Source organism: Limanda limanda, chromosome 20 (genome assembly GCF_963576545.1).
Source record: "Limanda limanda chromosome 20, fLimLim1.1, whole genome shotgun sequence".
Lineage (NCBI taxonomy): Eukaryota > Metazoa > Chordata > Actinopteri > Pleuronectiformes > Pleuronectidae > Limanda > Limanda limanda.
In genome coordinates this window covers 8,891,405-8,916,592 of record NC_083655.1, presented here as the reverse complement: position 1 = coordinate 8,916,592, position 25,188 = coordinate 8,891,405, and the positions used below count along the sequence as shown (strand labels likewise).

General features: G+C 41.4%; 1 protein-coding gene across 2 annotated transcripts in view; it reads left to right on the top strand.

Moving 5' to 3' along the window:
- Positions 1-25,188, top strand: part of LOC133026862 (cadherin-7-like) — an 85,232-nt gene that overhangs the window by 11,101 nt on the left and 48,943 nt on the right. For both annotated transcript variants that reach the window (XM_061093844.1, XM_061093845.1), the window contains exon 2: positions 19,882-20,176. In XM_061093844.1, coding sequence (XP_060949827.1) covers positions 19,882-20,176 — 295 coding nt within the window. The remainder of the gene's footprint in view (positions 1-19,881; positions 20,177-25,188) is intronic.

The window sequence follows — 25,188 nt, the reverse complement described above, 5'->3', positions numbered from 1 at the left end:
GCACTTTAATTTTTTGCATTTAAATTGCTTGCATATAATAAAAGACAAACATGTGTGTGACTCATCTCGTTTTCTAACTTCCATTGAAATTGAACTTTCTGAAAAACACACGCTTAGCTGTGATTTCCCCTCGGAGGGCTTCTACCCTCCAGCTAGTGGTTGGTCATGTCGAGCAGTTTGTACAGTGTGAAACAAAAGGTACAAGACAAATTGTTTTCTATCTTTTTGGGGCCAAATCTCGCTCTATTTCAGACCATTATTTCCCTGCCAGCGGATATCGCTTGCCACAGCTGAAAACTCCGTTAATTCTAGTGGCTCCAGAGAAGTTTGAGAGGGTGTTTGTGAAGATATCTTGTTCTTGGAACCCGGCCCATTCATTTTTCTATGGAGGAGATGAGTTCACAGGCTGACAGTGGTAAATTAAGCCGAGGGGCTAAGGCTATGCAAAGACTATGGGATGATTCAGAGACGGATTGGGCTATGATCTAAGGTTGTTATTGAATTTGGCTCCTGAATGAAGAATGGAGTCAGGAGAGTGATTTGCTCTTTTTCTTGGTGCGAGACTAAATATATTCACGACTGCCGGGATTGTGTACACATCAAAAGTCTTCCTTCCCAAAGGCCCTCTCATGTTGGGGTTTAATAAGGTATTTTATTGTTTGAAGTGGTACTGCTTGTTTGAGTTGTTTATAATCCCTTTGGATCCAAGCAGAATAGTTGAGTTAGTAGCGTAAAAAAGAGAGAGATGCCATTATCCTTTCTCTTTATGCTCGTTCTTGCCGGGAACCAGGCTTCAGTTACATTTTCTGCACCAGGTGGGTTTTCTGAAATTTCTTTTTTCTCAAACATTTCAGGAAGGCTTGAGTCTCAGGATGGAGAACTCTAGTTCACTACCAGCGCACGGCAATGCGCATGTGAGCAGGTTCAGGTCTGCAGGCACTTCACACGGAGTGGAACGTAAATTGAACGGTGGAACAAGGTGAAGTTTCTTTCTTTTCGGGAGATAGTCGTTGGAGGTCAACGTAACCAAGTCGCGAAACTCGCATCATACGACTGCAGCACTCAAACGACTCAGTGTGGAGTGCTCGTTCCGCTGGAGAGAATCAATATGACCAGTTCTCTCTCGTCCTTCTGTCAGACAAGTGATGTCCAGACAATCTGGGGAGAAGATGTTCTCAAGACAAAAGAACAAGATGGAGATTCAAGAGAATTGTTGTTGGCTCAAAACAAAAACAAGTATACAATAAGATTAGGCTGTGTAGTATCCTTAGAAAGGGACAGTAAAGGCTCAGTGCAATGATTGGTTGTAATAAAAAACTAACCAAGAAGGCCGACTGCCAGATAACCTTGAATAAGAAGAAAAGAGTGAGAGAGAACAGAGGGCTTAAGGTTTCTTCTTTGCAAATAGGCCTGGTTCTTCTTCTTCTTCCTCTTCCTCTTGCTCTTCATCTTATTGTTGTTCTTCCTTTTCTTCTTCTTGGTCGTCTTCCTCTCGTTGTTTTTGTTCTTCTTTGTGTTGTTGTTGTTATTGATGTTTTTCTCCTCCTCCTCCTCCTCGACAAAGAGAGATCATGCATGTGAGTTAAACGTTTGTTACGTCAGCACTTTTTTTTGAAAAGTCTTTATCTCCCAGTGCATCAATTGTTTTGGATTGGGTGTAAAACCTTTTGGTGTAATTGAGGGAGTTCATTTTGACCTTTGCTCATTCGATACTTCAAAATGCAAATAAAAATACGTTGCATATGTTAATGGAACAATGTCATGGTCCAGGTCTCAAAGTGCAAATGCTTACGCCTGCAATGATAAATTCATTCACAAACAAATAATCTGTTCAAGAATATGCTTTTTCCATCCGCTCTAATATAAATGCATTACGTATTTTGCATACTAAACGTATAATACAATATTCAGTATAACACGTGTTGTAGTAAAACTAGTCTGCTCTTTTGAAATATACTGTCCTTCCTGAGAGACACAGATTTTTAGTGCGTGAAAAACGAAAGGAAATTCGCCTCCCAAATTAGCACAGTAGGTTAAAGTTTGTTAATTTAATCACATCTGTCATGAGCCTGAAAATCACTCTCCACCATCTCCACGGATATTAACACTGACAGGATTTAGCACAGAATTACTTCCCTTCAAATAAAAGTCGACGTGAGATTAAATTTACAGATTTACTCTTCCCTTCAAGACCTAAACTATAAATATTAAATGTCAAGAGAACTTCATGTGGACAGAAATGAAATCAATGCACTAGAATGAAATGCACTCAGAGTCTTACTACAACGTTGTGTTTACACCGACACGATGAAGACAGTGTCAGGTTTGAAGGGAAGTCCGTGAGTAAAGAAGAGGAGGAGGACAAGGGCAGCTGAGATTAAATGGAAGAAGTCATTAAAAGTACTTGCAAAGAACATTAATAATGGATGGTGGATAATGGACGATAGACACAGTGCCAGTGTATGCTTTGGTTTGACCTCCACACTAAATGAGCGGCCTGTAAATGTGTTGGACAGTGACGTGCAAACATGTCGCACTTTTACCCTAATTCATTTGTATTAGTCAAACAGACGGAGGAGGTTATATCAATTATTAGGGACCCAGTGATTTAGCAGAAGACGCTCTTTGTCCTGGCTGTGTCCGGTGCTCAGAGACCTTGTCCTGCTCAGAGACCATGTCCTGTTCAGAGACCATGTCCTGTTCAGGCTGTCCTCTTTGGCTTTAGAGAGTTTTATTATCTTGTGGGAATTTGGTCGTACTGCTGTTAACACACAAGTGAGCTGGCTCTCATGCTTTTAGTTTGTCGACGAAAAACCAGGACCGAGCTTGTTTAGGTGAGAAAGAAAAATCTCATGTTTTTCATTTAATTTAGTTTAAGATGATTTACTAAACAGGATTATATGAACATTTATGTCTAATGGCTTTAAACTTCAAGTTGTAATGTTATGATGAGTATAAAGTTGTAGTATTATTAGAATAAATTCGTAGTTTTACAAGAATAATGTCTGTATATGATGAGAATTAAGTCATAATATAATGATAATAAAGTAGTAATGTTTAAGAAATAAAGTCGTGATATAATAAGATTAAAAACTATAAAAGACATCTTGAAGTATAGAGACTTTTTTTCACATTAAATTGATGTTGAGACTTGTTCTCATAATAATCTGCAATTATTCTCGAGAACTACGAATTTATTTTTAATTGACATTAACAGGAAAAGAGCAGCTCCCGATTTCCACACAGAATCGTCACTTAGTCTGCCGGAGGTAATGAAGAGGTTCAGTTTGAACGCCTGATGGAAATAAGAATATCTCTGAGTTGCGTGTTGATTTAAAATATCCTCTTTCCACTTAGTGATGGGACGTTTGAATCCCTCTGGTTCCTGTACGCACGTGTTGCTAAGTCACGCGGCTCCGGTTGTGACTCAGAGCCGCGGACCACCAGGAGTCATGACATCCACGCTTTGCCCAAACTTTAGCTGACTCTTCACATCGTGGCCTCGGGGTCTCTTCAGCAGACGGTGTCACATACAGCGGATGTGTCATGCTCACCCTGCTGCTGTCTGTTGTACTCAGGGCAAAGGCACAGCGACGGGGACAACACACGGGTTTCTCCACGAGCGGCAGACGAAATCAAAGTTGACTCCTTCTTGACAGCGAGATTCCCAAGTGTCATGTGAGCAGTCGATGGAGAACGGTGGCGCCTGATGCTGTATTTACACTCAGAGGAAACACAGCTGCTGCAGGAAGGTTCAGGGCGTCAGGGGAAACACCGGATGATGGATAGATCTCACCTGGTCTCTAATAGACAACGACAGTGGTTTGATTCAGTCACATTTTCTTAATACATTTCTTGATATCTATTCATGTTATTTCATTTATAATTATTTATAACATATTGTTGGCTTAAATAACAAAATATCGAGCCTTACATTTCTTTGGCATAAGGGTTTGATAATTAAATCTTAGAAATCATGTGGATGGATGGATGGATGGATGGATGGATGGATGGATGGATGGATGGATGGATGGATGGATGGATGGATGGATGGATGGATGGATGGATGGATGGATGGATGAATGGATGGATGGTTGGATGGATGGATGGCTGGATGGATATATAGATAGATAGATAGATATATAGATAGATAGATAGATAGATAGATAGATAGATAGATAGATAGATAGATAGATAGATAGATAGATAGATAGATAGATAGATAGATAGATAGATAGATAGATAGATAGATAGATAGATAGATAGATAGATAGATAGATAGATAGATAGATAGATAGATAGATAGATAGATAGATAGATAGATAGATAGATAGATAGATAGATAGATAGATAGATAGATAGATAGATAGATAGATAGATAGATAGATAGATAGATAGATAGATAGATAAAACACCTGTATGTGTTTGATTTTCATTTTCCTCCCTTTCAGTAAATTCCATGTTGTATATTGAAACTTTCAGAATAGTGGGATATATATAATTACAACTTGGAAGTTGACAATTTGCCTGATTAACAGGTCAGAAACGTGAAATCATGATATTTCCCGACATGTCATGAACGCATCAACAGTCATCGCGCTGAAGGACATCATGTTAGCGTGTCACCGCCGACAGATGTTTTTTAATCTTCCATCAGCACTTCTAATTGACAACTTCCTGTCTCGGTTCCATCTCGAGCCTTAAATCTCACCCTCCGCCCTTTTTTCTAGATTTACTGCACTGCTGGTTCTCACCTATCTGAGGGCGCCTGTGTCTCAGGTGATGTGACTGATATATTGTGCCATTAACACACCGGCGTCTGGCTTATCGGCCCAGAAGATGAGGGAAACTTGAGCGGCTCATCAGGAAACCTCTTCACGCTTTAGCTATGACTTTTACTAAAGGCCACTTTCAATAAATGTCAAGCCCCAAACATCGGTAAACAGTTTTAGCCCTGATCAAATTCCAGCAGGGCCGGTGTACACGGCGAGGCGGCGTATCTGCAGGATTACAAGGGTTCCACTTTGTAAATGGCACATTAAACAAATGGTGCATTTCCCACTGGTGACGGCAGTGTTTATTCCCAACGCTGAGGAGGTCTGCCCTTTCACTTTAACGCCAGCCCCCCCCCTCGCCTGGTCCTGTCCCGTCGCTGGTGTGGACTTTGTTTCGCTGTGGTTGGAGAGACCAGCTCGGGGGGGAAGAGGGGGGGAAGCAGAACACTCATAACTGATGAAATCTCTCTGTGGATCAAACTCTCCCCCGACACATCTCATCTCCTCCAATTTTCCGCAGAATTTAATATGAAAACATTGCATCAGAATTATGAATGAGCTCTTTTCTCCTCCTCCTCCCTTTGATGTGAACCTGAGATCCCACTTCACAATAAAAGTCTTTTTTTTCTTTCTCTTCCGTTCTTCAAAAAAAAAACAGCTGGAACTACACTCACTTCATAATTTGTCTCATCTGATGTTACAGTAGATTGTGGTACTTTATGTTTACTATTGTGTTACAAGTCGTGGTTGTCGAGAATAATACGTTGCATGCCATCAAATGAAGACTCAACATGTTCAATATTAAATTAAAAATAAAGAGTATGAAGAAAGATATATCCTATTCTAAAAATACATACAAAACACAGCGTATTTGTAGACCAATCTGAAGAATTTGGTTAAATTGAATTAATCAGAAAATGTAACTATTATAATTTGTTTATTACAGGTAATTTCTTTGTCAGTCAAAACAAATTATTATTAATTCATGAATTTTTTCTGTCGTTATGTTGAAATTTGAGAAATCGGCAGCATTTATGCTGTGAAAGTGAATAGAATTATATTTTTATGCTTTTATAATGTTCAGTCTGTTTTAAATCTGGTCCCTGAAAGCACATTGAGTCCAGTCTGGCAGGATTTCAATATTTCGGCTTCATTAGAGAGATGATATTTGAGAGCTGACAGTAAATGTCAGGAGACCGAAGGCAGATAACATGCAATGACATTCCCAGGTCAGACAAGGAGACAACATGGTCCTGCACCTGAAGGCCACATAGACCAGGACGTCCCCGAAGAAACAGTTCGGTCTGTTAAAAAGTGATAAATAGATAATAGATAATATCAGTCCGCTGTCCTGGAAAAGGTTGTGATTTATGGCGAAGATTTATAGGGTGGTTATCGTTCTCCTGATCCACATCTCCAATATTTGTATTGTTCATTGCCCTTGTCGGTCATCTTCATCCTCATATTGTCGGGGACTAGCGCCTGAGAACAGATTATTGATGCCACTGTCATCAGGCGGTCACCTCCGAGTGCTCCCAGTCATGAATACTCTTCACCAAACAGCTTTTTAATCAGAATAATGTGTGTCAGACACCGTGGAAACCTGCTCGCTGCCGAGAGTGCATGTGAAAACAAGAGGAAACAAACATCGGCAGCATGCTACTTGTACTGTATGTGATTATTTGGGTGTTTGCAATTCCTTTTTTTCCCACTTGATTAAACCCTTTGTCTGATTAAATCGCTCAGGACCATATACAAAAATCTTTAACATGGCAGAGAGAAGAGAGATCAGATCTTTTAACTTAGAGGCATTGGAAATATGCAAAATTAGGCCGTAGGAGTTCGTGTTGGCAGCGTAACCATGGACATAAAGTTTCTCTTTCATGTTGTTACTGAGGGAAACTTCAAACCTGGCGATTTTCAGTCGAGCTCAGGTGCAGACAGGAACGTCTTTATTTATTATTTCTCATTGGATTTAATGACATTTATACGTGATATAAAATATAATAGAAATAATAACATTATCTGCAAATGTGAGTAAAGTTAAATTGTGTTAAATTAACCCGATAAAAATTGTTTTTCCGATTTTATTGAGGAAAAAAGTAAGGGATCATAAATATTAGGGAGGGGAACATGAATTTATTTTTAATAATTTCATGGCAGTGGATCCAGTACTTGGCAAGAATCATCCTCTGGGAATCACGAATGTATTCATCAAAGTCACTTCATCCAGTAGGTGATGAGATATTTTTGGCATAATAAGTGAAGACTTTGACCTGCTGGTGGCGCTAAAGAAAGTCGGGAGATGACTAAAATCATCAGGATTCTTGCACCATGAATATCAGCCACACATTTCCAGAATGATATGGATTCATCCTCTGCAGACAATGAATGTCTGAAGAACCTTTTCACATCGGTTGATGAGATTTTTCAATCTGGGCCGAGGGTCGAGTGGAATGACCAACACTGCGATTCACCGAGTCATTTGCAGGAATGAGTGGATGTGTATTGGATGGATCTGTCATCCCTGCCCAGATGAGCTCTGTGATTATTGCAGCTCTGTTCCCAAAATCCCTTCCCACGCAGTTGCACACCACTTCACACTTTAATTAACGCGGCTCTGACGACTCTCCAGAGTGCCGTGCGACCTCACATGCGATCTCCACCGCCCGGATCCACCTGCAGGGGCTTAAACGTCTGGGAAGTCCCCGTGATGATCAGTCAAAAGAACCGATGACGCCCTTCAAGATGGCACGGAACGCTGGAGCAGCAAATGCAAGCATGAAAAATATACAACATGATCCGTATACCTGCAGTTATTTTAATTTTATCTGCAAACAAAGAGTAAAAAAAGTGTCTCTGCAGTTTTTTTGCATCCAAAAAGCAGCTTTAAGGTGTTTTAACAAACTGCCAGGGCCTTTTTTTATGTGACAGCCAATGGGGAGCGGCTGCAAGAGATGGAAAGCAGCCACTTTGGAAGGGTCCTTCATCCCCGCTGGCAACGGGGGGAGCTTTTCTAAAGTTGTCGAATGTTTTAACTTTTTATGGGCGACTACAGCGAGTGGACTGTGAACTGCTGTTTCTGTGAGCGGAGGAAGGAGTGTTATGGTTTTCACCTGACACGCTTGTCACATTACAGTAAGATCAAGGATGGAAAGAAACAAAGTGGAGGAGTTTAAAGCAGCTGCGGTGGCGCGGTGGCGCTGCGGCGATTCTTTGACTGTTCGACCCCTTTTGTGAGAAACCAGTTCATCGTTCTTTTAAACTATTTTATGAGTGATACATTTTTTTGAAGAGAGCCAGAACAAAACAGGGTTAACCTTCCTCTGTCACATTGCTGAAGTTAAGGTTTTGTCCCTAGAATCCAAAATTTAATATAAATTCATGAAAAACTTCCATTAATATTAGAATGAGTTGCTTCATTTTGATCTGGATGGAGAAATTTGAAATTTGATTAGATTTTTTCAGAAAAATTTGAACGTGTAGTCACTGAGCATAGAGGGAAGAAGAGGGAATTCACTTTCACATTTCACAAATTGATTATATGAATTTTCTTACATGAGCAATTACAAATTACAAGTTCAAATTTTACAACTTAAATTCTACATACAATATTTGAATCAAAATAATCTACCTACTCATTGAATACATAATGATTTAAAACACTCCTGCTGATTCTGAAGAACTATAATAACACAGTGAAACAACCACATGTGAAGCTGATAAATGGAAGCAGTCAAATGAAGTAGAGTAACAGGTTTTTTAAGAAGGTGCTAATTTGACTGTGATATGAATTGAAACAATATACGCAAAAATGTTTTTCTTCAGATTATGAAAGATGACGTCCAGGATCGTCACCTCATACGAAACTTTGCTTCTCACAGTTCACGTCTTTTTTATTTAGATCCATCCTTCAATAGTCTGTCAGTTTAAACCTTTCCTCACCTGCACATGAAACAGAAAACAAGGGTCCAACAACAACAGATCAGATCTAAGGATCCTGTGTTTGTGACAACAGCACTTTGATTCCCTCCATATATTACTTTGAAAGAGACGCCTACTCCTGTCTGTTCATGGTCGTGTCTGTGATGAAGGCGGCAGGAAGCCACACACACACACAATACTTCTATCATACTGAGGACTCTCATCGGTTTAATGCATTCAGCCCCTAACCTGAACCATCACGTCTGAATGCCTCAAGGCGGATTCGTGCAAACCCAAACCCGAACAGCAAATCTCCCTCAACCAGCCCTTTGAAAAAGAGAAGACTGTCCAAAATGTCCCCATTTCTCAAAATGTACAAGACCGAAGAGACGGAGAGAGACACACAAAGCTTCATCCGGTAGCTTGACGTGTCACTGACGTGTGCAGCAGATCGACATGTCTCTAATTAACATGATTGTGTCGAGGGCCACTTCAGACGTCATTGTACTTCATTTAAAAGCTCTTAGTGCAGTGGATCACTTCAGATACTTCTCCTGGTGTGTGAGAGTGTTTCCATTGTTTTCTCAGGTGCACTTGTGATACTCACAGACTTTAAATAGAGACGGAGAAGAATGAAATGTACAGAAATGAACAGACGACCTTTAAGGAGAGTGAATTTGATGGGTACTTTTTTTGTGTCGTTCATGTGCCCTCTGCCAACATGGAGGAGGCGGGGCTTATGACCTATGCGGTTGATATTAGGGGCTTCACCGGGGAGCTGTCATGTCGTCCATCTCTATAAAAAGTCTGTGGTTCTTATTGGTGTGGATGCAGCTGTTCCAATATCCAGAAATTGATGAGTGATACCTTTTTTTTCATTTTGCCCTTTTTGTATGTCAGCCGTCTTTCAGTGGATCAACAGTCATTAATCATTCATCAAAACACTGTCAGTTACTTCCTCTAAAAACTCAGCTGTGGTTCGAACTGGAGCCGCTTGTCTTTTCTTTGGCTCTAGAACTTTTAGCAGCACAACACACCAGCTTCCCCGTGGCTTCCCTGGCTTAAAATGAACTTACATTAATCCATACTTATACCTGCATGTATAGTAGTTTATGATATCATATCAGAAGCGTGACAGAAAATATATGAATCCCTGTTTCTCCAATTGTCATGTATATATCTTTTTTGTTGCATTTTTATTGACATAACAGTTTCTATCCGTTATTAAAGAGCCATTATCTCTTTGCTGTTATGATTCAACAGCTGCCGATATGAACTCCCGCTGCCTGACTGTAGATCTGTTGAAGAGACAGTCAGGAATCTGAAATAACAAAAACATTCCAGATATTGATTGAAAGCTGATTCTCTCATGTGAACAACCGCAACGTTACAGAGGAAGAAGTGAAATCCGCTGAAATCCGACGCTTATATTTTCTTATTTATCCACCAAGAAAACGTCTAACTGCATTCACACATCTCTTAAATATATCAAACTGATTTTTGGACTCGATATTTATCACCAAATTTTGGCTTCAGAACTAAATTACGTCTTTCGGGTTTTCAATAAAAACAACATGTTGCTCCTACTGCTGGTTAAAATAGATTTAACGTGAGCTTATATTTCAACTGCTGTCACTGCCAATGTGGCTGTGAACCGTGCTCACTGTTTCTAACACTTTACCTTCACTTCAACTGCTTTTATTTCTGACACTTAAACTGACAACTCTCCACGGGGCCTGCGCTCCAACTAAAAAAAACTACAAAATTCAAATATTCCTACATTTCACATGATTTTTGCTGCTTTTACTTCTTACGACCAGCTGACACCTCGACTGCTCAGACTTCATAAACGTCCACCGACGCCTCTGTCGTATGTTCACATGCAAAGAATTTGTATTATTACACGAGTAGTTCAAATGAACAGATTAATGCGTGTACCGTAGTACAGTGAGACATGGATCCTGAAATCCAGGGCTCAATTGTAAAAGACGATACTATTGATCTATTCTGACTCTCTAGAGAAAGTATATTTCCTACTTATTAGTTCTTACATAAAGTTCACTAACTCGGTTTCTGATTAAATCGTTCATTTATTATGTACATTTGGTTTTCCCAATAGAAAGGAAAGGGATCTCTCTCTCTCTCTCTCTCTTTCTGAGCCTGTGTTCGAGGGATGGGTGCAGCTCTGTCGCTCACACTGCAGCATCGTGCAGTGTACATACACACACACACACACACACACACACACACGCAGACACACACACACACTCTCTCTCAGACCCTGCCTGTAGTGACAATGGCAGAGAGAACTAAATGTCCTAAAGTTTGGTGACACTTCCCGAGAGTCAATGGTGACAAGTGTAACAAGTCTTTTGCATCTCGGGACGGAAACACGCGAACACTCTGTCGAAACATTTAGAGAGAGTCCGTCTCACACAGGCAGAGAGAGACAGGCCCAGTTCTCCACTGCTCCGAGTTCATCTGTCATTCTTCCAGGTCTGTTATCAGCCTGCAGCTGCCACAGAAGAAACTACAAACATGGCTTCATGATAGAAAAATACATTTAATACGAAGTGTCAGGAGCATCATTCATGTGGAAGCTGCAAACTGAAAATTAGATGCTGTTAAAATGTTAATTTATTTCATTGCTTACACTATATTCTATCTTCATGATTTGTTGGAGATTGTTTGTATTCAATACACATGAGAAAACAAAGCAATGTTAACTCCTACAAATTAACAGTAATTGGGTGATAACAGTACAATTAAAGAACTAGATCTTTAAGCAGTATCAGTGAGAGTAGCAGTGATGGTAAAATCCTAGTGATACTCATTCTGAGTTTGGAGCTTAGAAAAGTATTTTGCACCAAACGTGAGCGTATCAGAGCTTTTCCAAAAAGGCAAAACTTGTATCAGACCTGGATCTCTGAACAATGGAATAAGGTCACGTAGTCCATTGAGTCCTTTGTTTCTCTGCCGTCACGTGCACCCACAGGGACATGTGCACCGGGTCCCCGGGGAAACCATGGCACCAGGAAGCACCGAGGGGAGAAGAGAAAAGCTGCTGGAGGGAGTTTGATGTTCTGCAGGGGAGACCCCAGGGGGTCCAGGCATTTATGTGGACATCAATTTTGTCGCGGCTAATAATTCCCGATCGAGCTTCGGTGGGATTTGCAGCGGCTCCACCTCGCAGCCGACAGGACTTAAAGGATCTGCTGCTAATGTCCCGGTGCCCGATACCACAGGTCGCACGTAGAGGTCGGGCAGAGTCCAGGCCTCGGTGGGTTAGAGCCGGTTTTAACTTGACACGTCGGTGTTTGTCTTAATACCTGATTAAGTGTCAACTCAATTACTCAACCCATCGTGGCATTAATCCAAACAAACACCATGATCTCATGCCACGTCCAGTGTTTTGTGTGTTTGTGCTCATACTGTCTTTGTGCATAATTTATGTCTGATTGGACTCTAATTAAAATCTGTGCCAAATGCTTTACAAGCGATACAATGAGAACATAATTCAAAATCGACCAAAATACACAAATGCAGAACGTAAAGAGTAAACTAGACAAATTCAAATTGTTTTAAATACACATTAACATGAATCCAGCATATTGTAGCGAACAGATAAATGGAGGCAGAAGACGTCATCTTTCATTCAGCGACACACAATAATAAAAACATGGATATATGAACCTGTGTATTATTTGAATAGCTTATTATTGAATGCACAGGGTACAGGGTTTCCCCCAGTGCTGTATAGGCCTGGCGGGCCGCCAGGCCTTACTCCCCCCCCCCCGCCAGGCTAAGCGTCGCATGTTTTTTTTATTTAAAAAAAAAAAAAAAATCCGTCACTCGCGCACATCAACAACACTTCACTTCCTCATTGAGCCCCGATCCCCAAGCAACCATCCTATTGGTCCAAACAGTCACATGTCCCACCCAGACGCCTTCACTGACCCTCGAACATCAGAACGCTCCTTCAACACAGTGTTTTACTGAACATACGTTGCCTTCACTGACCCTCAGACATCAGAACGCTCCTTCAACACAGTGTTTTACTGAACATAAGTCAAAACCGAACATAAACATAAACCCAGTCCATTACACGATTAGGCTGCAGCTATTTGGTTTCATTTATTTAAAAATAGGGTACTTCTTATTTCATACATTTTCCACAAATATGAGGAGGACTCAAATAGCCCTACAAAGTTCTGTGTTTAATTTATTTCAAAGTAGGCCGACACTTGCCTGTGTATTTTGTTTGTTTGTTATTTTGTTGCTTGTCTGTTTGAGTAGCTGGCTGAAAGCAAAGAAGTAGTACGCTTATCTTTTATTGGTAACCAACCTGTTACGGTTCATTGTTTCTGAAATAAGAGGCCTGACTGCTATGTTCACAGCAAACTTGAATTTTTTTTAATATTAAGTAGGGCTGCCACTAACGACTATTTTTCTACCGATTAATCTGACGACTATTTTATCGATTAGTCGATTAATCTAAACGATTAATTTTCCTCCAAAAAAATCAAATTGACCATTTCAATTCAGTTAATTTTATTTTGATAACAACAAACTGTATGTCACCATATAATGCAGCACAAAACAAAATGTAAACAAAGGCTCAAATATTAAAGTGCAAAACTGTAGGTTTAAACTAGCAACTCCAACGTGATAAAAATAAATAAAAAAAAGGACTTATAAGTTAAGTCAGCAGTGCAACTCAAAAAAAAATATCAAAGTATCTATTTAACCCCTTATCAAAATAAAAAAGTTAGGTGTACATATTAAACAAAGTGCAACATGTTTAGAGTATAAGAAACAAGAAACAATGGTGTCCAGCTCAAAATCCGACTCAACACCCCCCCCCCCCCCCCCCGCGGGTGCCTTCTAGCAGCCCTACCACCAGGCTTAGCAAGTTTTCTCGGGGAAACCCAGAAAACTTTTTTGCGTATATTGTTTCAATTCATATCACAGTCAAATTAGCACCTTCTTAAAACATCTGTTACTCTACTTCATTTGACTGCTTCCGTTTATCAGCTTCACATGTGGTTGTTTCACTGTGTTATTATAGTTCTTCAGAATCAGCAGGAGTGTTTTAAATAATTATGTATTCAATGTGTAGGTAGATTATTTTGATTCAAATATTGTATGTAGAATTTAAGTTGTAAAATTTGAACTTGTAATTTGTAATTGCTCATGTAAGAAAATTCATATAATCAATTTGTGAAATGTGAAAGTGAATTCCCTCTTCTTCCCTCTATGCTCAGTGACTACACGTTCAAATCTTTCTAAAAAATCTAATCAAATTTCAAATTTCTCCATCCAGGTCAAAATGAAGCAACTCATTCTAATATGAATGAAAGTTTTTCATGAATTTAAATTAAATTTTGGATTCTAGGGACAAAACCTTCACTTCAGAAATGTGACAGAGGAAGGTTAACCCTTACAATAGGGGGTCTCACTGCTCCATCTCTCCATCAGTTTGGGGTCCTTGAACTGAAAAACGTTGAAGACCCCTGCTATAGAGGAAATAAAGAGTGAATGTAATTACATATAGAAAAATGTCAAGTGTGTGAGGATCGAACGTCATTTATGGAACTTGTGGCGAGCAGGGATGAAACTGTGTGTGTACCGATCCCATGCATCTGCACACTGCTGCGTAATAGCGGCCGGTTTTCTCCATGGTGATTGCTAATTCCCAAACCTCCCAGCTTGAAATGAAAGAGGAGAGGCTGATGCCACTGAGCCGCTCTCAGAGCCCAGCACCATGGCTACTCACCAGAACACGGCCGAGTGAATAGATGAAAAGCCGAGCGTGCCGGCAGCCGATGTCGGTGACAGCTGCACCGAAGCCCCCGTCTGCATTTTGAGCTCTTTTTTTTTTTTTTGAGAATGACCCGTCTCTGCTCCTCCTGCCCTCCTCCTTTACTTGAGCTTCACGTACATGTTACTTAATGACTCTGAGCTCCCTGCTGACTTTACATATGGCGCACATTAACCGTCCCATAATAACCTTCATCTACTGGCAGCTTTACGATTTCAGTGGGAATCATAAATTCACTGAAGTCTCTGATTTACACCTTCAGAAGGATTATTATGAGCAGGTTCATCGCAGGTAGAGAAAAGACGGGCGGTCCGAATCGATTCCACAAAAACAAAGAGCCTCCACACTTTTTAAATTTGAATTAAACAACGTCTCAGGTCTTTTCGTGGGTGGTTCTCTTTTGTGTGCAGCCTCTTCTTTGTTTTGGTTGTTGTTGAACAGGTTCATCGTAGGGAACATCAATTCATCAGCGTGAAAGCATTTGAATTTTATTCTTGAATTGTTGGTGCTGCAGCACTTTGCCGGTATTGACCCTGTTCAGCTCGGCCGCTGCAGCTCCTCTGTGAAGCATCTTGAGGGCGATTGTTGATTGAGGGCTCTCGAGCAGCGGCTGTGTTAGTGTACTCCGGCATCTCCGATTGCTAAGAGGCTGCCTGTCGGTATAAACTTTTGTATCCAGACTGGATTGTGCACGGCCCATTGAATAGAAGAAATCTGACTCTGAGAGAGAGACGCGAATGCAAGAAGCAAAATGTGTGTTTTGGGGCGTTTCAGCCTTGTTATTGAAATGTATTTGTTATTGTTATTTTATTTCAGGCCTCTGCTTTTCCTCTGGGTTGCACACAGCCGAGGCAAATGGGCGTAAAACGGGAACAAAAAACGAATTTCAAAGCATCCAGCACGAGTTTTCATGTCGAGCACAATGGTAAGAGAATGAAAATTCAAAAAAAGCCAGAAGTACCTGAACCCATTGTGCAGTCGTCGTGGGGACAGGGCCAGAATGCATCAGTGGGTTGTTATGGGCCCTTTTATGCTTTTCAGTCGTCTCCCTTGCTACAAGGTAAACAAGACGGCACACAGCTAACAGCCCCCCCACCCCCAGGAGAACTGTGTGCACACAAAGTGACGATAAGTGTCAGCGCTGATTTCACAAGGTTTTGTGTTCAGAGCCCCCCTAACCACACACACACACACACACACACACACACACCTTTACAGTCCCTGTGAACGCTGCACTACCAGCACCTCAAGGGGAGCGGGGGGGAACAGAATGACTGACTATTTGAATATTTGCAACGGAAGCAAACTGTGGTGTTCAGTAAAAAGTAATAAGAGTTGAAACTGGGAAATCACCTGAAATGTGACAGTTTTAAAATAGCTCAGATTAATGAGAGAGAGAGAGAGAAAAACTATTTGACCAGGGTGTATTTTTAATCCCTGCCAAGCGATGCATATTTCATGTGGCGCTCGGTGTTGATGAGATACAGCGATGGAATATCTGAAGCCGCCTGACGCGCTGTTGTGTGTCCTCCTGCAGGAGAGTGGGAAATGGAGCAAACCAAACAGTTCACTGAAAAGACCACAGAGGGTGTGTGGCCCTTGACCCGCGTTGCACGCTCTGTGGCCCGTCCGCTTTGTCCTCCCTGTCCGCGGCATTTACCGGAAACAAACCGCCACGGATGGCTTCCCTGTGATTAAATGTTGACTCTCTCCACGGCTGACAATTCACCTCAAGACGGCTCCTGACAGCAGGAGATGGTGAATAAACATGGCGAGCCCCATCAGAGGGGGAGGGGGGATGGCATATGCACGCCGAGGCTTCAGGACACAACCGGTGCAATCATCGCGGTTCTAACGTGGCATCCATCAGCCGCCTGATAGATTCCATTAATAAAAGAGCTTTGTTGTTGTTGCATCCTCTGTTCTCTCTGTCCTCCTTCGGTTCCACCAATAAAATATTGACCTAATCATCCTGCACCCCCCTGCAGCGTGGACTCGGAACCTGAAATACCATTGTTGTTTATCCCGTAATGAGATGTTGACATTTTCAGATAAATTGAAGATAGAGCATCAACAACAATCATCCTGCCTGACTACAAAGTTTTATTAAAAAAAACAAACAGAAACACTGTTCATTGCTCTGCAAAACAATCAAACAAGCGGGGACAGCACTTAATTGAAAAGCAGTGTAAACAATGTGCACAGGAAAAAGCTAATCATGATTGAAGAACACTTTGAATACTCCCGGCACAAAGCCTTTCTGCACAGTGCCAGACAGCTACTGTACTTTCTGTCCTCGTGGTCAGGATGTTAAAAATCATGAAGAGTCACAGAGGCTCTGGCAAACCGTCAGCTGACTCTGAAACGCAGGGGGCCGACCTTTGCCGTGACGGCTTTTCATCAGCAGTAGTTAGCCGCTGAACTGAATTGGGCATCATGCAACGGCAGGAATCCAGCAAAGAACTCCTGAACCCAAATGACATGCTGTTCATGAGGAGGACCTGTGTGCAGACTGGATCCAAGCCTCAGCCGTCTCCCCGGCAGAGGTTAGCCGGAGTTTAAAAAAGTGCCAGACTTCTGTGTCACTCAGAGTTCAGCCACACAGCCTCGGGCTCCTTTAGGTGACAGAGTCCATTTTAGAGGAGTGTGGTTTTTGTCAGGCTCCTGGAACATGGAGTTTTCCTCAGTTTTTCCATCCAAGTTTGCATGTTTGGCGTTAACAAAGGTTTATCTTACTGTTTTCCTAGGGCTGCTGTTCCTGGAGAAATTTAAACCGATGCAATCGCTTGATTCGTCTCTGTAGCTCTCAAGCATTTTCCATGTGAAACATTTACTAGTGCAGCTCTGAGAATCTAAATCCCACCTGTGATACGCTGCAAAATCATTTTTGCCACGTTTTAAAATCTTTGCCATTAAACCTTTGGCAAAATGTGGATGATAAAAGTTTGATGAGGAATCATTTTTACGTTTGCTTACTTAGAGAAATATTTCTGAGCAGCAGTCGGGTGAAATACAGGTCAGTTACGAGAGTTATCATTGTTTTAACACTCTCTAGAGCCGATATTTATTTGGTCGATTCCGGGCTCCTGAAGAAACATGATGGTGAAACGAGGCGGACTGCTTGGACAAGGACGAGCTCCCGATGTATAATTAATAGTCTGATTCCAACATAATGGACAGTTTCAGGCGATTATTCACTAATGAAAACATAACTATGAATTATATTCAGTTTCTCCACTTAATCCTTGACTCTAGTCATTTAATCCCTGGATCATCCCTGTAACTTCACAATGTTTGCTCTGTGATCATCGGTGTTTGATTCGTTGTGGAAACCATTTGTCTCTGAGCAGGAGAAGCATCTGGCTCTAAAGGGACTGGCAGGTGGAACCATCTTAATATCACTGGTTTGGAGCTGAGAAGATTCAATACATTTGGTAAATTGAGATTATTATGGATGTAAATTTTACAGCTCCATTATGCTGAACGTTTTCACACTAAATATTGAGAATCATGGGAGAAGAAATATCCACTAAAAGCTTCCTCTGCATGCTGTGCCTTTAATTGAGGTGTTCTGTCATATTGGATGTGAAGAGAGAAAAACGCACTCTGCTAAACGCTGACGGTTAGAAAATGGCCCGTCTGTCCATTTTTTAAATAGCCAACGACGACCTTCCTCTGAGATGTTTGACGGTTTCTGTATTCACTTTCATGTCCAACACATTGAAGAGACCGACGGCCATCACACAGCTTTGACTCTAAAAAGGATCAGTCAAGGTTGGTTACTTGTCACGCTGGTTTTAATGCTCCGGGAAGCTTTGGAGCTGTTGGAGGATTGTTTCCTCCCAGTCGTACTTTGAACAGTGGTCTTAAAGTCCTCTTTAAACCTGTGACTCGATTCCTCTGAGATGAAACCTCTGTCATAAACACTGGGTTGTTGTAGTAACTTCAGAGACTCGCTGATAAAAATGCATCTTGTCTGACCTGTGTGCGTTTCTATGGATCATCGGAACAACGTCTATTAATATTTTTCGCCTAAAAACCTGACATTCATAGCGGTAACCCACATTCTTTGAATCCGGAAAACATTTGCTTTGACGATGTGAACTCATGTCCCACCAGTTTTAGAGAGAGATGATATATTCGCACTGATCTGACAGCACGGCTCCTGGAACACGATCTCAACTCGTGCTACTGATCCTACAGAACACATTCCTGCAATCGGATAGTGGATAAACTCCACTTTCCCACTTGGCTCCTAATAGCAACCAGAGAGAACAGTATATAATTGAGCTTTAATATACAAACGTCATGTAATCTGTCATTGAGAACATTACACGTCTATCGAAGCACCTGCAACTGCTTTTATACCAAAGGGCAGAAAATGGATGAAAGGAGGTGCAGCATGTAACACTGAGCCCGGCTGTCACTCAACAGAGCATTCACTCAGTGCTTTAGAAGAACTGGTTTGAATAGTGGGGTCTTCGCCACAACACCTGACACCAGTATCATTCAAGCAAAGAGCTACATAAAGTCCCGGGTCCCCACTGGGTCACACGTACAGTAGATCCTCCCAGTGCAGCTTTATGACGCACTCGTTCTGCACTCTGCAGTAAAACGTTGGCAAAAAAAATGTAAATGATGAATGTTTCCCGCGGACTTGTTTTACCCTGACATTAATAATTATGTATTTCTGGCCAGAGAAAATTATGAAAACACATTCATCATTGTTTTTATTGATCCAAAACACATTTATCCAACAGCTCCTATATTTATTTTTAATGTGAGACAAGCTAGTTATTACTGTGGGTTTTTTAAAAGGGGGAGGAAATGGTTAGTTTGATCATTTTTAATGGCCAGTGACTTAGTTAACAAATCACTGAGGCATTACAGTAAGTGGCAGCGTTTCACTTCGTTCCATTATTTGTTGCCAAATGCAAATCATGATGGGAATCGGTTACAAAACTCATTCGTGTCATTCATGCTCAAGCGCTCTGATCTTTTGATCCAGCTCGGATGTTTGTCTAATACACACGATGTGTGTTTACTGGTGTTGTTTGATGCATATGGTGTAAATATTAAATATTTTATACAGCATTTACATATTTTAGTAGCATTTAATTATGTATTATTTATGTATTGTATTTAATACGATAAGGGACATGATACATATTAAATACAGATGAATTTAGCAGTGAAATTATGAATCTTTGAATTGGTGATGAATAAGCATGACCTATCTAAATATATTCAGACTAAATATAAAAAGATAGGCTCCATAACTGACCCCCTGGTGGCTGGCTCCCGCTCTAAAAGAGAATTCACTTTCCACCTTAATGCTGATGTTGTCTCTTCTTCCCACAGCTGCACTCGGATGTGGACAACGGAGACAGCAAAGTGAAGTACGTGTTATCCGGCGAGGGAGCCGCCTCCATCTTCACCATCGACGAGAACACGGGAGACATCCACGCCACAAAGCGTCTGGATCGGGAGGCCCAGGCCTACTACACCCTCCAGGCTCAAGCTGTGGATCGAATCACCAATTTACCCGTGGAACCGAGGTCTGAGTTCGTGGTCAAGGTCCAGGACATCAACGACAACGAGCCCAAGTTCCTTGATGGGCCGTACCTGGCAGGAGTCCCTGAGATGTCTCCCTTAGGTAGGTCTCCACATTCGTCTCAAATATAATCGCATCACCTTCTTTTCAGCTTCCCCTCATACTTCTAAAATACTCCATTTTCTTTGACTTGCCCTCGCTCCAACATTTGCATTTGATCATTTTCCACCTCGCTGAATTTGTCTTCATCTCATTCGGTCTTTAGGTTATAATCTAGGAATGTGCTAAATTAAGTGAAGCTCGTTGTCCATGAGCTCAACATCCATTGAGGTTGGACTTTCTCTTTGCCAAACTATCATCTATTCAGGTCGATTCTGCCTCAGTGATATGCTGATTAATAAGACTGTGGATGTCTCCCACCTTGAGGCCTTTGACCTTTCGAAAACCTAAGGTTTACATTTTTAAAAAGGCATGATGATAAACGAGGATCGAGCTGAAAAGATGCCACTTTGAACTTTAAACCAAAAAAATGCAAATGCAGCACATTTAGAAATTCAAAGCACTTCAGGGAAAAATATTGCGAGTGAAAAGCTTAAAAACACAGAATGTAAGAAATCAAGGAAAGTTGTTATTAAACGTTGAGAACTCTCGAGTCTTCTGGAGCTACAGGCGGTGAAGTTGCTTCACCACCACTGTCTCAAATTACATCAAATTTATACATAACGATAACTGATGTGACTCACTTATCTGTATTTATATTTAGCAATAAGACATTTTTTTATCTGCCTGTTTTTTACCGTACCTCGTTAATTTCGTGAAACTGCTTTGGAAAGACTAAAGAAGGTTGTTTATCCTTTAAACTCTGTGATTGATTGATTAGTATTTATTCAAAGAAAGTCAAATGAGGCCGAGGTACAGTTGCTCTTTTAGCTAATTGCCACTTTCAGCTTATTTCCGAGTTTTCCACAATGTGTAGAGGCCAGGGGCGTCGTTAGGCCTGTTTTAGGGGGGCTGAAGCCCCCCTAAAACAGGCTGAAGCCCCCCTAAAGCCCCCCTAAAATGTTCTTCAGCCCCCCCAAATAATTATTGTGATTTTTTTTTAATTTTTTTTTTTTAATTTTTTTTTTAAAATTAAACTATTGTTTTACACATGGACAAGTTATTTATAAGTCTCACATGCTACATATGTGAGTGCGTTTCTGGTTTGTATGTTTTCTCCAACATCAAATTACAATCCAATAGCCTCTCATCATACTTAACAAAAAAAGACCGGGCACTAGGACCTTGGGGAGTCTGCATCGCTGCTGCGCTGGCTTTCTCACTCCAAGTAACGTCTCTCATCAAGACAGCAGGATTACAGCCACGGAGTTTAGCTCATAGTAAATGATGCACGGAGTGAAATTGTTAGTACAGGTAGTTACAGAATGTGGCTATCTGTAGTTGTTAACGATTGTTACCTGCTTAAATTTAGGTTTACTTGAGGCAAATGAAAGGGAATATTGTAATGAGCTATGTTTACACTAAGCTAGCTACAAATAAACAACTCAGAAGTTCATATTTGTGTTGTCAAATTTTACAATGACCCTGAAATTCTGTCTCTTCTGTTATCTCATACTGAATGAACGCAAGCAAAGATACAGAGAAAAATCACACTCTTTCTGATTGAACCAATCTATGAACTGTCTGAAACAATTGATATCCGCAGCCCCAAATGAGCCCCAAAAAAATTGGCGCGCGCTGTGCGCGCAAACATTCAGCATCCTTAGGGGCTAAGCCCCCCCTTTCTTTCAATCCTAGAAACGCCCCTGGTAGAGGCTAAAAGGTTTTGCACGAATTTGATCGTAAGTTTCAAAAAAATATTTCCCTCAGATATTTCCTTTCAATTTACAAACACCAACCTTGTGGTGGCGTAACAGTAAAGGTCCATTCGTTCTCTGAAGATTAGGAAACAAATTGCACTGCAGACATATTTCTGTGACACAACCCAGCAGGTTCTATGTTTTCCGTTGGCTTGTTAGCATTTATTCCAGCAGATTTGTCTTTTATCTGTCTGTTTTAAATGCACTCCCGGAGGAGGCCATCCTATCGGACATATTTAAAAGCCTGCATGGTCAAGATTTCCTCCAAGGTTTTGAACATGACAAGCCGCAGCTCAGAATGTGAGTAAATGCAAATGAGCGACAACAACATCCCGAGGCCTTTCAACTTAGCAGGTGTGTTAGAAGCGCAGCTGCAGTGAGGAAGAGTGACCTCCATGTTGATAAGCCGCGGACTCTGTGCACTTTACGTGATGCAGAACCCGACGCGCCACACAGACCTCTTCATCAGCATGACTCTGAAAACACAGACGTAAAAATTCCACATTTTGGTCGACGTGAAAAGGTGCCGAGCGTGAAGTGCTTTGAATCTGCTGTTTCATGCTGGTGTTAGTCAGCCAGACGACTCGGTGTATTGTAATGGGAAGTGTGATGCATCTGAATTTACATATTTATCACCCCACATATGCCAGCTCAGTCCTCTAGGCTCAGAAGTGTTGATGAATGATGCATGTTTTAAAAACTGAGTCAAGCAAACTTAGGGTCTGATTCAGCCTCGAAGGCCACGGGCAGTCTTCACACAAATTGGGCTCATAGTTCACGCCACCACGTACACGCACCTGCCTGATGGAGATGGGTCTGAAAAATGTCTGACAGCGACACATGCATTTCTAGCCATCCATTATCTTGCCACTCCTCGGTGGCAGCAGAGAGAGAGCGGAGCAGCACAGACACACTTAACTTCCTCCGGCTTCTCTGAGGGGTTCCGACGGCGCTTCAAGACGTGCTGGGAACTGTGGTCTAATCACCAGTGAGCCGAGACTAATGGGATGGAGGCAGAAATGAACTTGCACAGAAAAGGATGATTTATACAAAAATCTAAAATCAAAAGCATAAAGTTTGAGATCACGTCGAAACCCGGAGCTGTTTGTGAACAATGAATCGCGGTTGTTTCCTCTTGGGAGCTTCAGGTTATTGATTACTCCTCAAGACCTCCTCAGGTGTTGAATTTTCTTAGTGAGAACACAGAGGCTCCGTGCATCCTTGCATCATCTGAGAGAATATTTCAAATATGCGATTCAGATCCTCTACACAGACAAATATTAATATACGAGGCAGTGCGATCTGCAATCTGCAGTCTGTATAATAATTCATTATCAGAATTGGGGCCGAGCAACCGATTCCCTCAGGATTTCTCTTCTCAAATTTAGTCAAGTTAATTACACGATCTGCCCATCTTTATCAGAATATGCCAGAGAATGTAGACCAGGCATAAGGGAACGTCTGTAAAGAGTAAATTATGCTTATATGAATATGTATCTTCACATGATGCTGTTGCACCAGACTAAACTGTAAACTGCAATGATAGTTGTTGGTCTTTTAAGTATATCTATGATGCCTCCACATTCTCCAGTATTCATAAAAATGCTTTTACATATGTCGATGTCAGCGTTATCTTAAAGAGACTGAAAGGCTGGGTGTTCGGGGCCATGTGGTTACCAGGGCAACGTGGATATACAAGGAATATAAAGCAATCACTGATGTCTTTGGCCTCTGTGAAGCACTGGAAGCAACAGACTTTGATAAAATATCTTCTTTTTAAGCTCCGACAGTCTGGATAGATACACACCCAGTAGATATGGAGGAACCTTTTTTTTTGGACGGGTTCTGTCAGGCCACTTGACGTGAGGACGTCCAATCTCACTTCCTCTCTCCGTGTGGATCTGTTGTGGATCTCCTGAGGGAAATATAGTTCTCCAGCTGCTAAATGCTGCGCTGTGTCCACCGTCCAGTTGTCTTACTTTGTCTGTCGGCTTAAATCAGCCGCCTGCTGCAGTTGGACGTGACACAATGGGAACTGTGAGAGTGAAGCGAAACCGTAAAGACCCAAAACAATGAGGCTGTGGAAACTCTTCTAGAGCTCAGCACCTTCTGAAACTACTTCGGGAAGACTTAGGAAGGTTTATACTTTAAATGGTGCGATCAAATAGTTTGTAATTTACATAGGAAAGACTTCAGCAATGGTTCATAGTTAGTTTGAGGTTGAGGTACAGTTCACTATTTCCCACTATCCAGAAATAAGGCTGAAGGAAATCTGCCATCTTGTGCATTTGGAGCCAGAGTATTGACCAGGGTCGGTCTCAGCTGTCAATCATGACGTGAGCATCAAGAAACTAACTGTAACCAATTTTAGTGGAAACGTGAACACTTGCACATATCAGTGTGATAAACCTAAAATGACAGAAACCATTTTGACATTTTTGTGTGGTCTATGTCCCATTCGTTAACATGGAGGAGGCCCGGGTTTATGACCTGTAATGCAGCCAGGCATAAGATGGCGCTCCAGGTGTTTTGGCTTCACTTTTGGGGAGCTTTGATATCGTCCATTTTCATATTTACACAGTCTTTCCAGTGCATGTTCACCACCTTAGTTCAGAATGTAAGCATGCTAACGTATCCTCATTAGCAGTAAACACAAAGTGCAGCTCCGAAGTGCTTTGCAGGAATTTGGTCATAGCTCTGGATCTGAATGCATCGTTTTCAATATGTATTCAAGATGAAGCTGGGGGTTGTTGCTCTTTAAATCTACAATAAAGTGTTGTTTTTTGGCCACTTTGTGTGTCAGCTGGAATCAGCTGCGGCTGGAAATGACACAACGAGAGCTGCATCGTGAAGCGAGACCGTAAAGAGACCCAAAACAATGGAGCCATAAAAGCTCTCCTGGAGCCGAGGGGCGCTGCAGCGTCAGGTGACAATTCTCTGTGGGTTAATTACTTTGTGTGACCCCCTTTTTCACATATAGAGTGTGTGATCGATTTTTTAATTTATATATTTTTTTATTACAGCTGGTGAGTCTTGCAGCAATGTATGTAGGACCATACATAAACACAGGGAGCTAAAAATCGAAATCAAACATGCGTGGTTCCATGAAATTTAGTGAAAAACAAAGGTGTTTAAGGCTCTTTTAGCAGCTTCAAAGTCAAAATGAACATTTCAGCAGGCGTACAGGGGGAGTGGGAGTCGTTCCAAGGGAAGCAGTGCTTTGCTTACAACAGAGGCGCGGAGATCTCTGAAGGA